Source organism: Lactuca serriola, chromosome 7 (assembly GCF_051521515.1).
Source record: "Lactuca serriola cultivar US96UC23 chromosome 7, Lser_US96UC23_V15, whole genome shotgun sequence".
Taxonomy (NCBI): domain Eukaryota; kingdom Viridiplantae; phylum Streptophyta; class Magnoliopsida; order Asterales; family Asteraceae; genus Lactuca; species Lactuca serriola.
The window spans coordinates 26,714,702-26,732,803 of NC_136414.1; the positions used below are offsets into that span (position 1 = coordinate 26,714,702).

Consider the following 18,102-nt stretch of genomic DNA (forward strand, 5'->3'; position numbering starts at 1 on the left):
TGATGTTCGGCCTTGACCTTCCTGCAGGTCAAACACCGCTCGACGTACCATGCCACATCCCGCTTCATGCAGGGCCACCAGTAATCCAGACGAAGATCCCTATACATCTTTGTCGCCCCGGGATGAATAGAGAATTGGGACTTGTGCGCCTCCTCCATCAAAATCTGGCGCACGCCTCCGTGATATGGCACCCACACCCTACGGTGTAGTGTCAATAGTCCTCGACTATCATAATCAAAGGAGGAAACCTGACCCACCACGCGCTCGCTCTTCCGATGCTCCTCCTTGATAGCCTCCTGTTGAGCCTCCCGAATCTGCCCCAACAGGGGAGTCACCACGGTTATCCTCAAGCAGACGTCCCTGATCGGCGCCGCCTTGCGGCTAAGCGCATCGGCCACCACATTGGCCTTCCCCGGGTGGTAAAGGATCTCGCAATCATAATCCTTTACCACATCCAACCACCGACGCTGCCTCATGTTCAGATTCGGCTGATCCATGAGGTACCTCAAACTCTTGTGGGCCGTGTAGATGGTACATCGAACCCCGTAGAGGTAATGCCACCAAATGTTGAGGGCAAAGACCACCGCCCCCAACTCCAAATCGTGCGTCGGGTAGTTCGCCTCGTGAGGCTTGAGCTGCCTCGAAGCGTAGGCAATGACATGCCCCCTCTGCATCAGTACCGCGCCCAACCCAGAAATGGACGCATCACAATAAACCACAAAATCCTCTACGCCCTCTGGCAGGGCTAAGATCGGCGCCTCACACAATCTCTGTCTCAGCGTCTCAAATGCAGCCTGCTGCTCGGGTCCCTACCGAAAGACCACGGCTTTCTTCGTCAGCCGCGTCAGGGGTACGGCTATCTTGGAGAAATCCTGGATAAATCTCCGATAGTAGCCTGCCAATCCCAGGAAACTCTGAATCTCAGATGGAGACTTCGGAACCTCCCATCTCATCACGGCCTCGACCTTGGCCGGATCGACCAGAATCCCGTTCTGGTTGACGAGGTGTCCTAGAAATTGCACCTCGCGCAACCAAAACTCACACTTGGAGAACTTGGCATACAAGCTCTCCCTCCTCAGGGTCTCTAACACCTCTCTCATATGCTCCTCATGTTCCTCCCGAGTCTTGGAATAAACCAAGATGTCATCGATAAAGACTATCACAGACCGATCCAACATCGGTCTGCATACGCGGTTCATGAGGTCCATGAACGCGGCAGGAGCATTGGTGAGCCCAAACGGCATCACCACAAACTCATAATGGTCATAGCGTGTCCGAAACGCGGTCTTCTGCATATCCTCCTCCCTGACCCTCATCTGATGATAACCCGAACGCAAATCAATCTTGGAGAACCAAGATGCTCCCTGAAGCTGGTCAAAGAGGTCATCAATCCTCGGAAGCGGGTAACGGTTCTTCACCGTTACCTTGTTCAGCTCCCGATAATCTATACACATCCGATGCGACCCGTCCTTCTTCTTCACAAACAGAATCGGGGCTCCCCAGGGCGAACTGCTCGGGCGAATAAACCCCTTGTCTAGCAGCTCCTGCAGCTGCGTAGACAACTCCTGCATCTCGGGAGGAGCCAACCAATACGGCGCCTTGGCTATCGGAGCCGCGCCAGGAACAAGGTCAATCCTGAACTCCACCTGTCGCTCCGGAGGCATCCCAGGAAGCTCCTCTGGGAAAACGTCTGCAAAGTCTCGGACCACCGGAACCTCGCTCACTGTCGCCTTACCCGTCTCCCGGGTATCCATCACATACGCGACATAACCTGCGCATCCCTGTTGAAGGTAGCGCCTAGCCCTCACAGCTGAACATACAGTGGGTCCACACTGAGGCCTCTCTCCATGAATCACTAACTCCCCCCCCCCCCCCCGCTTGGGGTCCTGACCCGCACTAGCTGCTGCTCGCAATCTATCACCGCCCCATTAGGGCTCAGCCAATCCATGCCTATAATCACCTTGTTCCCACGCAACGGAATGGGAACCAAATCTACCAAATAGCATTCCTCAAACAAACGCTGCACGCAATCTCGAAATACCATCGATGCTCGCACCGATCGATCGTCAGCAATCTCCACCTCCAAAGGGCAATCTAACTCGCCCGACGACTCATGAAACTTCTTGCTAAGCGCAAGGGAAACGAATGATCGGGATGCACCCGAATCAAATAACACCTACCACCATTCTGCAATACATAAATGACAATCATTAGTGATACTGACACTCCTTGAGGGATCATAACTACCACAAGTTCCCTGGTCTCATCCTGGCCTCCCTCGGTTCGGGTACGGATCCTCTGCTTTCAGTAGTACGGGCCCATACTACCTTCCACATCTATCCGTACCTTTTCCAAGGTATGCCTCGACTCCACCAGATCCCTTTCACTATTGTTGATCACTGCTATACTCATCCTAGGCTTACCCTAGGGAAATCTCTAATTCCAATCTAACCAGTCCTCAGCTGCTGCAGGCCTCCTTGTAATTCCAGTTAGCCATTACCCGAATACCATCACATATGACGAGGCTCAGATAATCCTTCGAGTATCGGACTCGTCCCTACAACGGTTGGACTCAAACAAGAGCTGTGCAGTAGGATCAAATCCGGCACTCTAAGATTATTCAACCCTGATCGCATGTGACGTGACGCATTCGCCTAATGGCTAACTCCCATTATTTAGAGTCCCACAAAAATGAGTGAAGACAAGCTTATGCAAGTATAATCCAACATTTGATAATTATTGTCAGTGACTTTTGTTAGTGGCCATAACAAAATAAACTACTATAGGGAATTGCCTCCGCTGAAAATAGATTGAGAATCTTTCATTAGACGGAGTTAAATTTATGCAATGTATATAAGTAGTCTCCATAAAGAATCTATCATATATGATTCAGGCTTCAATGACGTTTCTTCCAAGCCTAACAATCTATAATCTAGTACAATTGCATAGTCCTTTGGTTTGATCGATATTACAAAGTAATATAACTGGAACACCTATTTTTAGTGTAAGTTTATGTTTGGAAATTTTAGATGCCTTAAAATCATTCAACACAACTGAAGAGTAAATTGATTCCTCAAAAAAACCTGGTAACTATGTATCACATAAAGAATTTGAACTCATATGTTTTCCCTTCATTTTTCATCAATCCTAAAATGTAGTCATTGGTAGCATCAAATTCTTCATTTGTAGGGACCAAAATAGCTTTATCTTGAAAATATGATTGATCATCAAGATGATTTTCAAAGGATAGATAAATGATGGATACAATTGAATGAATATGGTCACCTATAGAGCGAACAACAGCGTCTTCTGGAAATACAATTTCAGCTTCACCATCATTAGGGCCGCCAATATTACCATCACCAATTTTAACAATCCACTCATCAAATGATTTTGTCTCATCCAAATCTTAGTTATACAACCAAAATAAATCTCATGTTTACGGTTAAACGTAAAACTGTACATCACGTCGTAATTTGGACGAATATGATGCATGCACAGTATCCGAACAATTGCCTCTTTGTACGCAGCTGCAGGAGCTGCTAGACAAGGGATTTATTCGTCCGAGCAGTTCGCCCTGGGGAGCCCCGATTCTGTTTGTGAAGAAGAAGGATGGGTCGCATCGGATGTGTATAGATTATCGGGAGCTGAACAAGGTAACGGTGAAGAACCGTTACCCGCTTCCGAGGATTGATGACCTCTTTGACCAGCTTCAGGGAGCATCTTGGTTCTCCAAGATTGATTTGCGTTCGGGTTATCATCAGATGAGGGTCAGGGAGGAGGATATGCAGAAGACCGCGTTTCGGACACGCTATGGCCATTATGAGTTTGTGGTGATGCCGTTTGGGCTCACCAATGCTCCTGCCGCGTTCATGGACCTCATGAACCGCGTATGCAGACCGATGTTGGATCGGTCTGTGATAGTCTTCATCGATGACATCTTGGTTTATTCCAAGACTCGGGAGGAACATGAGGAGCATCTGAGAGAGGTGTAGAGACCCTGAGGAGGGAGAGCTTGTATGCCAAGTTCTCCAAGTGTGAGTTTTGGTTGCGCGAGGTGCAATTTCTAGGACACCTCGTCAACCAGAACGGGATTCTGGTCGATCCGGCCAAGGTCGAGGCCGTGATGAGATGGGAGGTTCCGAAGTCTCCATCTGAGATTCAGAGTTTCCTGGGATTGGCAGGCTACTATCGGAGATTTATCCAGGATTTCTCCAAGATAGCCGTACCCCTGACGCGGCTGACGAAGAAAGCCGTGGTCTTTCGGTAGGGACCCGAGCAGCAGGCTGCATTTGAGACGCTGAGACAGAGATTGTGTGAGGCGCCGATCTTAGCCCTGCCAGAGGGCGTAGAGGATTTTGTGGTTTATTGTGATGCGTCCATTTCTGGATTGGGCGCGGTACTGATGCAGAGGGGGCATGTCATTGCCTACGCTTCGAGGCAGCTCAAGCCTCACGAGGCAAACTATCCGACGCACGATTTGGAGTTGGGGGCGGTGGTCTTTTCCCTCAAGATTTGGCGGCATTACCTCTACGGGGTTCGATGTACCATCTACACAGACCACAAGAGTTTGAGGTACCTCATGGATCAGCCGAATCTGAACATGAGGCAGCGTCGATGGTTGGACGTGGTGAAGGATTATGATTGTGAGATCCTTTACCACCCGGGGAAGGCCAATGTGGTGGCCGATGCGCTTAGCCGCAAGGCGGCGCCGATCAGGGACGTTTGCATGAGGATGACCGTGGTGACTCCCCTGTTGGAGCAGATTCGGGAGGCTGACCAGGAGGCTATCAAGGAGGAGCATCGGAAGAGCGAGCGTGTGGTGGGTCAGGTTTCCTCCTTTGATTATGATAGCCGAGGACTTTTGACACTACACCGTAGGGTGTGGGTGCCGTATCACGGAGGCGTGCGCCAGAATTTTGATGGAGGAGGCGCACAAGTCCCGATTCTCTATTCATCTCGGGGCGACGAAGATGTATAGATATCTTCGTCTAGACTATTGGTGGCCCTGCATGAAGCGGGATGTGGCATGGTATGTCGAGCGATGTTTGACTTGCAGGAAGGTCAAGGCCGAACATCAGAGACCGCATGGCAAGATGCAGCCGTTGGATATTCCACTGTGGAAATGGGAAGATATCACGATGGATTTTATCACGAAACTTCCCAGGACCGCACGTGGAGTGGATTCGATTTGGGTCATCGTGGATAGATTGACCAAGAGTGCTCACTTTATTCCGATTCAGGAGAGCATATCGGCCGAGAAACTAGCCGACATCTATATCAGAGAGATTGTGGCACGGCATGGGGTGCCAGTATCGGTGATCTCGGACAGGGATGTGCGTTTTACTTCCAGGTTTTGGAAGAGATTCCATGACGAGTTGGGCACTCATCTGCATTTTAGCACTGCCTTTCACCCGCAGACGGATGGGCAGAGCGAGCGGACCATCCAGACTCTAGAGGATATGCTGCGGGCGTGCGTGCTAGATTTCGGTGGTAGCTGGGATACCTATCTTCCCCTGTCCAAGTTCTCCTACAACAACAGCTATCACGCGAGTATCGACCGCCCTCCCTTCGAGATGTTGTACGGGCGGAGGTGTAGGACCCCGATATGCTGGGGTGAAGTTGGCCAGAGGGTCATGGGGAGCACCTAAGTGGTGCTCAAGACGACCGAGAGGATCCAACAGGTCCGGAGCAGGCTTCAGACTGCTCAGAGTCGGCAGAAAAGTTATGCCAACAGGCGTCGATCCGATTTGGAGTTCCAGGTCGGGGATATGGTTCTCCTGAAGGTGTCGCCGTGGAAAGGCGTCATTCGATTCAGGAGGCGGGGCAAGTTGGGCCCACGATTCATCGGACCGTTCAGGGTCGTAGCCCGGGTGGGCAAGGTAGCGTATAGGCTGGATCTGCCAGCCGAGCTTAGCCAGATCCACAGCACTTTCCATGTTTCTCAGTTGCGAAAGTGCCTAGTGGACGATTCTGCAGTAGTACCTTTGGAGGATATTCAGGTTGATGACAGCCTGAATTACATTGAGCGCCCAGTCGCAATCCTCGACAGGAAGTCGAAGGATTTGAGGAACAAGAAGGTGGAGCTAGTGAAGGTGCAATGGCAGCACCGCAAGGGTTCGGAATGGACTTGGGAGCCGGTGGACGAGATGATGGAGCATTATCCCGAGCTGTTTCAGGATCGAGCAGCAGACTTCGAGGACGAAGTCTAAAATAAGTGGGGGAGATTTGTAGCACCCGGTTCCTGGTTTGGAAGAAGGAAGGAAGTAGATCCAGAAGAAGGGAAGCCATCCAGGCATTATTTGTGTTCTTCCAGCAGTTCCTTTGAGGTATAACCCGTTTTCCCCTTGATTCTATGCTTAAAACTTCATTTGGGTCCTTCTTGGTCAAATCCCGAAGCTTGTATGTGCATTGTATGTCGTAATAAGATGTTTGGCCTCTGGATCTAGGCAAGATTGAGCTCCAGGAGCTCAGATCTGTTAGCTTTATGGCCCCATGTTGCTTGTTAGCCCTAGATCTACCCTTTTGAGACATTTTGAGCCCTAAAATCCATATTGGTGAATATCCACACGTAAAGTTGGAAACTTTACGTGTGATTCGTGTCCTAGAAGTCCAGATCTGTGAATGGCATGGACTGGAATCGAGCAAATCTGTGTATTTAGTGGATGCATGACAACGACTCGGCGAGTCGTTCATATGACTCGGCGAGTCTGTTCGCGAGTCTCCGAGTTTGTCCCCTTTTTGTAGTGTCGAGTGAGCAGTGAGTCACGGGGTGTGACTCAGTGAGTCGGAAGCTTAACTCATCTATGGAGGTACTCGGCGAGTCAATGCCCTGACTCGGTGAGTTCAAGGCAATCTCCTTAGATCAAGAACAGACTCGGCGAGTTGTTCATACAACTCGGCGAGTCTCAGCATAAGTGTTCTTCGGATGAAGATGGACTCGACGAGTTGTTCATACAACTCGGCGAGTCTTAGCATCAGTGTTCATCGGATGAAGATGAAATCGACGAGTTGTTCATACAACTCGGCGAGTAGGATGAAAGACTTGAATGTTGGTTAAGAAGGTAAACCCGTCGAGGCGTCGCCTAACTCGACGGGTAGGATCGGGATTCAGGGCAGTCGTTTGGATAGGGACTCGGCGAGTTGGAAAGCCAACTCGGCGAGTCGGGTCAACTGAAAGTTGACTCTGACTTTGACTTAGGGCATGGTCAGGGGTAAAATGGTCTTTTTACCCAAAGGTCAGTGCACAGTGTTTGATTGGGTATATTGTGGGAATTGCAGCCGGAGGATTTCCGGAGCAGCAGCAGTAGGCAGTCAGTTCCCGATCAGATCAGCAGCTACTTCAAGGTGAGTTACCTTCCAGTAGCGGTGGGTCTAAGGCCACAACGCCGACCCACCAGTAGGAGTCGTATGGTAGATGATTGTCTTTATCATCTAGGTTTACTACTACCTGATATGTTATATGCTAGAATGATATGTTGTATGTGATAGTAGTCGAGTTCGGTTGTTAGGACCGAAGGGTAGTCAGACACCCCAGATACGTCTGACAGTATATGATCATATGTTTGCATGCTGGCTTGTTATGTTATATGCGATAGAGGTAGTATGAGGGGACCAGTCCCTGTGGTCGGTTGTTAGGACCGACGGGTAGTCAGCACCCCAGAATGGCTTGACATGGGTAGTCAGCACCCCAGAATGGCTTGACACGGGTAGGACGGCACCCCAGAACGGTCGTACCGGGTAGTCAGGCACCCCAGAATAGCCTGGCAGTATGTATGTTACGTGTTTGTATGGTATGTGGTACGACGGGGGAACTCACTAAGCTTTGTGCTTACAGTCTTCAGTTTTGGTTTCAGGTACCTCCTCGGCTAGGGGAAAGGAGCCGGTGCGGTAGCAGCATGTCACACACACACACTCTCCGGTTTCCGCATTTACGAGCTTCACTGGGATTTGTACTCTGATATTTTGATTGAATGTATGAATTGGCTTTTAGACATGGTTCACTTGTGTTATGATTTGATAAAACAATGTTTTTAGCTTTTAATATTTTCTAAAGTAATGTTTTTAAAACGAAATTTTTGGTCATGAAAATTGGGTCGTTACATTAACACATATATCATACTTGACCAAACCCAGAGATACGGGCTCGGCCCACACTCTAGTACTAGCATCTCGTCTACACGGGTCGGCCTTGGTGCCTTAGACTCGTTCCTACTGGAAAGGAAACTCACCTCGAATTAGCTGCTGGTCTGTGTGGGAATTGATCACCTACTACTGCTGCTGCTGCTCCGGAAACCCTCCGGCTGTAATTCCCACAATATACTTAATCAAACACTGCTCGCTGGCCTTTGGGTAAAATGACCATTTTACCCCTGACCTTGCCCTAAGCCAAAGCCAGATTCAACTTTCAGTTGACCCGACTCGCCGAGTTGGCTTTCCAACTCGCCGAGTCCCTACCCAAACGACTGCCCTGAAACCCGATCCTACCCGTCGAGTTAGGCGACGACTCGACGGGTTCACCTTCTTAACCAATATTCAAGTCCTTCATTCTAGTCTCCGAGTTGTATGAACAACTCGCTAATTTCATCTTCATCCGAAGAACACTTATGCTAAGACTCGCCGAGTTGTATGAACAACTAGCCGAGTCTGTTCTTGATCTAAGGAGATTGCCTAGAACTCGCCGAGTCAGGGCATTGACTCGCGCGAGTACCTCCATGGATGAGTTAAGCTTCCGACTCACTGAGTCACACCCCGTGACTCACTGCTCACTCGACACTACGAAAGGGGGACAAACTTGGAGACTCGCGAACAGACTCGCCGAGTCATATGAACGACTCGCCGAGTCGTTGCCATGCACCTACTGAATACACGGATTTGCTCGATTCCAGTCCATGCCATTCATAGATCTGGATTTCTAGGACACTAATCACACGTAAAGTTTCCAACTTTACGTGTGGATATTCACCAATATGGATTTTAGGGCTCAAAATGTCTCAAAAGGGTAGATCTAGGGCTAACAAGCAACATGGGGCCATAAAGCTAACAGATCTGAGCTCCTGGAGCTCAATCTTGCCTAGATCCAGAGGCCAAACATCTTATTACGACATATAATGCACATACAAGCTTGGGGATTTGACCAATAAGGACCCAAATGAAGTTTTAAGCATAGAATCATGGGGAAAACGGGTTATACCTCAAAGGAACTGCTGGAAGAACACAAATAATGCCTGGATGGCTTCCCTTCTTCTGGATCTACTTCCTTCCTCCTTCCAAACCTTCAAAAACACACACACTAACCTCAAACTCTCAAAGAATAGCTTAGAACGAGAGATACAGGGCTTTAAGGGTCAATGGGGGCCGGCTTGGGGCTGATAAGTCCTTTAAATAGGGTGCAAATCCCTGAAACTTAGGGTTTCATCCAACAGCTATGACTCGCCGAGTCCAGGATATGGACTCGCCGAGTCGCCAACTTAAACGTGTCCTGGGTCCCGCATCCACTCGGCGAGTCGGACCTATGACTCGCCGAGTCCAAGGCTAAAAGAAAGGAAATACTCAGATAACATTTACGTACCAGGAACCGGGTGCTACATGATGTTTGAGGAAGAAATCAGAAAGATGGTACAGTCGACAGTTACGATATACGATCAATAATCCCAGTTGAAATACACCTGTGAATGCCTATTAGAATTTCCTCAAGAACAACTTTGGCATCGCTGTAATCAAAATCGAAATCAGATAGGTGCTTCTTTAAGATTGAGCTGAGTTTGTTTAAGCTAATGATTTCAAGATTTGGGTGTGGATCAGGATTGGAGAAGAGTCGTTGGAAATGAGATGATAAGGTGAAGCTTATCGATGATGATGGTTCTGATGAATTTGCCATGGATTAAAATCAAATTCTCAACATAGAAATGACAAAAATCATATTAAAAAAAGATTTTAGGGAGGTGTTATGGCTAAAAAGTAAGAGTTCAATTCCTAACGAGAGAGAGAGAGAGAGAGGTGGGCCTAGAGATGGCAACGGGGGCGGGGAACACAAGGGACCCCAATCCCCATCCTCATCCCCAAATCCTCATTCCAATCTCCATCCTCATCCCCATCCCCATTGGGAAATATAAATAAACCCTCATCCTCACCCCCAACGGGGACTGGGGATCCCCAACGGGGAAACGGAGATTTCTTTTTCTCTTTTAACATGCAAACTTTTACGTAACAAAAAACTCTAAATTTCAATTTTACTAGTATAAGTTTAAAGATTTTATAAAATATATAAGTACCCATAAATTGCATAAAAATATAAATAAATTTTCTACCAAATTTAAATACATACATGAAAAATCAAGTAGAAAAAAATTATCAGATTGATATTTAAAGTAAAATAGATCAACCAAAGAGAAAAAAATATATATACACGGGTTTAAATTAGATAAAAGAAAAAGAAAAAGTATAATTTCAACCAAGTAATTACTAATGAGTTATGTTACTTAGATCAAATTTTATGTATTATAAACTATACTATAAATATATGTTATGTATTATTTTTATATATTAATATATGTCGGGGGCGGGTCCAAGGTCGGGGATTAAGGGTATTGCCATCCCCATCCCCATCTCAGCTTTTTTTATTCGGGTATTCCCCATCCCTGTCCCTATCCCCGGTCAACCTGGGGATTCCCCAGTAAAAACTGTAACGCCCGTAGATCCGGGCTAGTCAATAAGAGACGTTAAGCCTAAAAAATAATTTTTTTATGAAAGATTATTTAGAATGAATAATCTTAACTAAGTTATACTATATGTTACAAGGTTTCCGTGCATATAAAGAACGCCGAAATCCGAGTTATAACGAAGAAGTTATGACCTGTCGAAGTTTTGCGACAGAACCGACACGACGCTGAATGACGTAAAAAGTGAATTTACGTTAAAGTGATATGTAGCCTTAGCGATCTAAACGAAAGTCGTAGAGTTCGTTAAACCATGAGCGTGCATAAAAAGAACGCCCAAATCTGACTTCGTATGAGGAAGTTATGATTTTTCGAAGTTTCGACTTAGCGGTATGCAGCCCGAATACTCGATTTGAGACCGAGCGGTTTTTAGCCGAAACAATCTAAATGAGAATTGAAGATCTCATTAATTGTAGTAAAACGATAAAAAGATAGGTGAAAACGAACGTCGGATGAAGAAGTTATGATTTTATAACGGAGTTTTCCTGTCCCGACCTACTAAAAATAAATAATAAAAATAAATTCAAAATTAGCCGACGGAGTCTAAACGAAAGTTGTAGATCGTAGTCTCACCTACGCGTGGATATAAAGAACGTCGAAAACAGAGTTCGTATGAAGGAGATATGAATTTTCAAAGTTTATTAAATAATTAATATTTAAAATTAATTATAAAATCCGGTATTATCCGAAGGGGAGTCATCGGACTCATCCGAAGTATGCCCAGCGTACTGCTGTACGCCCAACGTACAGCGAAGCGTGACGTCCTTCGCACTCGAGTTCTTCGGATGACGCATGCCATGACGATTCGGACGCGTACGCCCCGCGTACTGCTGTACGCCCAACGTACTCCGAGGCTCCAGCCTCCTATAAATAGGATGCGAGGGCAGCCGACTCATTTGCTCTTTTTCTCTCTTCTCTCTCCCGTTTTGCATCGTTTTTCGTGTAAGAATTATCCCGAAGCCCCGGTATCATTCCCGAGCCCCGAAGCAAGTCCCGAAGCCCCGAATATCCCGAGAAGTGCGATTCCCGAGCCGAAGCTCTGCCCGGAAGTCCGGTTTTTTTGTGAAGATCTTCCAGATCTGCCGAAGAATACTACTTCTACAAGCCGTAGTGTTGTCCGATCATCTTCTGATCAAGTGAGTGTGTAGTTACTTTCTTCTAACGCATAAATATTAAGTATTTGCTATAAAATACGTACTATGTGTATAATATAAAGTTGTTTATATGTGTGGGTGTATAGTCCCTTTCATAAACACGGGTATAATACAAGTATGGTTTGAATGTATTAAGTATATGTTTGGGTGAGTGTGTGGTTACTTTCTTCTAACACAATAAACATGAAGTATTTGTTATAAAATACGTGCTATGTGTTTATATATTGTTGTTTATTTGAGATGAGTGTGGAATAGATGTTTTATATAGTTTTTAAATGAGTTAAACTGTATATGTGTTTTATATCTACAAATATGTTGGGTAGAACATGGGTAGATGAGATAGTTGGTATGTGATAAAATGATGAGGTATGAAAGATAATTAAGAATGATATTGGCAGATGCACCAATTAGAGAATATCATAATACTAGCAGATGCGCTTAAGAATAATATCGGTAGATGCACCAAGTAGTGAATGTCGTAATCGTGGCAGATGCGCTTATAGGATAATCCTGGCAGATGCGCTTATAGGATAATGTCGGCAGATGCGCCTAAAAGAGAATGTCATAAACCTGGCAGTCGCGCCTCATAGTGTATGACGTAATCCTGGCAGAGGCGCTTAAAGGATAATGTTGGCAGATGCGCCTTATGTAGCAATGGAAGTTTGTGCTAATTCCTTAGGTCAATCCTTAGGAATGAATGAATGACGGGTAGTTGAATTCCTAGTGTAAAATCCTAAGAAAGATAATAGGGATGGGTAATTGAGTTGATTGTTTGATGGTTGAATATAATAATTATATTATTGTTGGTTGAAAACCGTATATGCTCACCAGGCTCCCAAGCCTGACCCACTCAATTTTCTTTGCATTACAGGTAATGGCACAAGAGTATAAATTGGTGGACTTGACGAGAGATTTTGGATTATAGGTCAGTAGTTATGAATAACTGTTATAAGGTCTATTTTGTTCTGTTTATGATTTTGGTCTGTATTGAACATGACATCCCGAGATTTTGTTACATAATGAAAATACATTTCTTTAAAGAAATGATTTGATACTTTTTATCATATTTTGTTTTGGGAACAAATTCCGCAACTGTTTTCTTTAAAAGATTACTCTGATTTTATAAAACAAAGCATAAACAAATCGGTCTTTTCTGGCCGTGAAAATGGGGATGTCACAAAAATGGGTGCAGGTTTCGGGTTTCCCATTGTGTATAGGGTTTTTTGCCATCCCTAGGTGGGCCCCATAATTTTTATTAATAAAACTTTAAACTAAATAACAAAAACCATACAAAATATATCAGAATGGCGTTTTAGTCTTTTCAGTTTTCTAGGGGACCGAAAGTGCAAGGAAACTAGTTTAAAATGACCATCAATCCAAAAAAATCATGGTTTGAACTAAAACCCCCCAAAAAATGCATACTATAGGGATCATTTTTGCAATTTTGTCTATATTTTATTAAAAGTCGCCAAGAAGCTGACGAGCACGTGATATCAAGTCTGTTATCATCTTATAAAATCTTTATTAAAAAAAAAACAAAATTACATAAATGGTTTCTGTGATTTACCAAAAGTTACAAGTTAGGTCCTTGCAAAATTTTATTGACAAACTCGGTCCATGTGGTTACTAAAACTTGCATTGATGGTCCTTAAGCCACATAAATTGACATTTTTTACCCTTTTAGTTTTTTTAATATATATTTTATCTTAATTATATTTTACCTAATAAGGAAACAAAAGAAAAAAAATACCCCACCCATCCTACTCGTACCTGCTACCCCCTCCCCTTTCCCACTCATCTCTCATTCTTTTTTTTACATAATCTTGTTAACCTATCTCGTCAAAATCTATTCTTCCTCTGTTTCTAATACTAGGCGAATGTCCGTGTGTTGCGTAGAAACACCTATATAATTGAAGTCTTTATATATATATATATATATATATATATATATATATATATATATATATATATAACGTTGTTAAATTTGATATAATAATTTGTATACTAAATTGATATAATGTATTGATTATTTTGAATTATATGATAATATATACATCTATTTAATTAAATATTTTCGACATATTTAAAATATTTAATTAAATATTTTCGACATCACCATATATAACATATGATCAATATATTAACGATTAAACCACAATATACAACGACTGTATTACAATCATCCAAAAACGAAGAAATATAAAAACGAATTAGTATAACAAACTTACATATTAAAAACTCTAATATAATAGCATATCTCCAAAAGTGGTCATAAGACCTCAATCTAACACAAAAACCTTTAAGTATGTTTTATTTCTGAAATTTGTATATCATTTGTATGCATGTCTTCTCAAAAGATTGACCTTTTTATAGTAAATTTTTCACTAAATGCTAATTAAACATAATATAAGTTATAAAACTTTTGAGTGTTAAATCCTAATTAAGAAAACTTTTGAGTTGCATTAGTTAAAAAAGGGGGTTTCAAATGAATGTGGTTTGAGGAAGTTAAAAAAGGGTTTCAAATGGATGAGATTCAAGAAAAAAAATATTAGCTTTATAAGTATGTATGATAAGGGAGATTGAGACCTCCGTGTGAATCTTGACCACTGCTCAAATATGTACAATGGGAAGAAAGTGATGGTAGTAGAAGAAGATAATTGGAGTAACATTTTTGGTGTGTTAAACAACCTCATCGCCACCGTTGAATCACCCACCTTAATCATTGATGGTAACGTGGAGCCTGGTGAGATCAAAGCACTTGAGAGACTTAAAAGGTTTGTTTCAAAGTCTCAAGCCCAACCTCATAAAGAACGAAACAATGGTAGCAACATATATGGTGTAAATTTTTATTGCAAAATTCCCCTCATTCCATGTTTGACGAGTTAAAGAAATTTGCTTTCAGGTGTGTGTGTGTGTGTGTGTGTATATATATATATATATATATATAATTAATTTAGCCACACCAAATGCCATCTCCAGTAAAGTGTGCATTGGTGGGTTTTTGGACCCAAATCCAACCCAACCCATAAATGGTCGGTTTCTGGTTTTCAGAACCCAATATGATCGATTTCTAGTCGATTCGGTTTCTCGGGTTATGAGGTCGGTTTGAGCGGTTTTTTGGTTTCTTGGGTTCAACCTATACACTCACGGGTTCAGGGTTTAAACCTATTTTTCCATAAATCAAGCAACAAGTTAAATACTTCAAAAAACAACAAATTTAAGTTAAATACTTCACCCCTATACCCTCAAAACTTCGAGTTCTTTACCATTAGCACCCACAATGCATAGTTTATTGGAAGAGGTGAATGAGGTGACATGCCTAATTGACATTCAATGAATTAAACTCTATTATTATGGGATGTCATGTTGGCATTCAATGGATATGAAGTTTAATGGTCATTGAACTCTTCAATGCGAAAAATGGAACTTTTTAACTATTAAATATATATTACATTGAACTCTATTCAATGCATTGTAGGAAAATTAATATAGAGTTGTATAGTTAGTAAAATGATGATGTGTCAATTTATTAAACTCTAATACGTTTAATGCACTGTGAATGCCCTTAGAAAACGTTTTTCTTTATAAATTTGAACTTGAAATGTCCGAAACAAAGAGCCCCTAAAGTCCTAAAAACTAAACCCTAAAACATATGAACTAAAAGATATTAAAAGCATTTTTTGGATCATCAACAATGTTATTTAGAATAAAAGCTTGAATTATCATTTCCAAAAATATGTTTTTCCAAGAAAAAAACTTTCAAAAAAAAAAAAAAAGAAACTAATGACAAAGGTATTTTGCCATTTTAGTCATCTTAAAAAAAGTGAATTACCTTCTTCGAAGTTATTAAATTGTTAAGAACTTTTTTATTACCGCAAAGAAAATGAGATGTCATTTGCATACATTATTTTTAATCAAAAGTAAATAAATATTGTCTTTTCCTTCTCCGTTACCTAAAATTCATATTCAACCAACACCTAGTGCTTGGTTCCTTTTATGTGTCATATGTTTTTCCCTCCAAATACATATAAAATATACTTGTACCTACTGCAATAAAAACGGTACCCTACACTTTCCATCGGAAATCATTATTCAACAAAACAAAGCACCACCACCAAACCTTTTTATTAAATCAAGAAAGAACCCCCCAACAAAACTATTGGTTGTATATTCCTAACTCTTTTTACACTAAATGTACAAACCCCTAAATCACTCACTCATCTTCAATAAAATATTGAAGGACCAAGGTACAACCCATAATACCATATATAACACACTACAAACAAATGTATACCCAAACATATCTACAAAAAAAACCCCGAAACACATCATTGTCAAAACCGAAGGATCTCGATGCACCATTGTCGTTTTTACGATACTATCAGTATAAATAAGTTATTAGTTGGCTACTATCTGTGTCCTTGCTGTTCGTCTGATGGGTATGAAGCAAACAAGGACACAGTTATAGCAGCCAGGTTTTTTTTCGTCAGGCGAGAACTAGAAACCCTAGATTGTTTTGGAGCATTTGGAGCTTCAATTTCGTCAAAATCTCTTGATGGGATTTCCTCTAGATTCAATGAACACCTAAAAGCTGGGATCTTTTTTGGTGTACTATATTTAAAATGCAATTCTTTTGCAATCACAGCCTGCATTTCGTATAAAAAGAAATTAGCAACACTTTTTTGATTTTTGTTGCAAAAAATATTATAAATTATAAATTATAAAATAAACAACTTACAGCTTCTCGGATCGGTTTTGATACGTGGAAAAGCCTCTTCAAATCATCATGATCCACCCCACACAATATCTTTATCTGTTCAAAATTTAGAAGTCGCAAAATCAATAAAAGTTCACACACTAACACCATATCTGTGTGTAAAAAACCGATCATGTTAACAAATTATAATCTGTTTTCTTCACACTTTCATCAAAAAGATGATCAATTTGCATTAAATTAAAAAAAAATCACATACAAGTAGCATAAATGTGTGAAAAAACAGAGTACACAGTTCATTCTTGAAAATTATACTGTTTTTTTCACATTTTTATAAAAAAAGATGATTAATTTGCTACAAATCAGCAGAATTTCATATACAGACATCATAAATGTGGTAAAAACAACCGTTTTGCTGATCAAACCATCTCTTTTTCGTTGCAGAATCAATCATTCTTAAGATTTATGAATTATATTGAATGTTATTTACATTTTAATCAAAAAGATGATTAATTTGCAACAGAAAGCTTCTAAATTGATCAAGAAACTGCACAAACGGATTGAAATATAAGAACTCACCAAGATTTCTTGAGGCAGAGCTTCAAGCAACGATCTTTCACAACAAAAGAAAGATTCACTTCCCAAAAACTGCTTCTTTTTGGGTGTAGCAACTTCAATTGAATCAAAATCCATATTATTCAAAATCAAGATTCTTTTTCTACCAAATGAACTCGTACGTCTTACAAGCCCTAACCCTTGATTGTTCACCATTGACATTTTGTTCCTGATATTACCATCATATAAAATTAGTCAAAATAAACAAAACCCAGATCGAGTATGCCAAAAAGAACGGAAACCCAGATGTGGGTTGAACAGAAATGATGAAATTAAGTACCTTTTTGGATTGGGAAATAAACCCTAATTTCTTGGAAGGAGTAAAGTTGGATTGATATAACGGTTGTTCTTGAGAAGGAAACAAGAGCAGATTTTGTATATGGAAGCTATATATCGTGGTAGTGTTCGATTCTAAATTGGAAGTTGTTTATATAGTGAGAGAGAGAGAGAGAGAGAGAGAGAGAGAGAGAGAGAGAGAGAGAGAGAGAGAGAGAGAGAGAGATTGGGTTTGTTTTGTATTTAATTTTAAAATTTTAAAATTTTAAGGGAGAGTGTCCACTTGAAATCAACTTTTAAACTCCTATATTTCCTCGAAAGCACTCGAAGTTTCCGATATTTCAGTTTTTTGTATGTATTTTATTCAAAAGCTTTGAGTTATAAGCATATACGTATTAATAATTTAATATAGAGAACGTATTAATATAAAGAAAAAAGGTGTATATACGTAAAACTAGGGGTGACAATTTATGACACGACACGAAACGAAATTTGGACGAAACTAAAATTTGAATTCATGTTCGTGTCGTGTTCGTGTTATCTATAAAAAACACGATGTAGTGTCGTGTCGTGTTCGTGTTCGAAATTCAACACGAAATTGACACGATTTAGCAGTTCTTTATCG

The 18,102-nt window shown here is 41.9% G+C and overlaps 1 protein-coding gene across 1 annotated transcript; it reads right to left on the minus strand.

The window, feature by feature from the left end:
* Window positions 1-15,960: 15,960 nt before the first annotated feature.
* On the minus strand, window positions 15,961-17,656 carry LOC145064835 (F-box protein At1g61340-like). Its single transcript, XM_079012203.1, has 4 exons — window positions 17,482-17,656; window positions 17,166-17,370; window positions 16,611-16,685; window positions 15,961-16,518 (listed from the first exon to the last, which is right to left on the minus strand). The coding sequence occupies exons 2-4, from the start codon at window positions 17,361-17,363 to the stop codon at window positions 16,282-16,284; spliced, it is 510 nt and encodes a 169-aa protein (XP_078868329.1). The 5' UTR covers window positions 17,364-17,370; window positions 17,482-17,656; the 3' UTR covers window positions 15,961-16,281.
* Window positions 17,657-18,102: the final 446 nt, after the last annotated feature.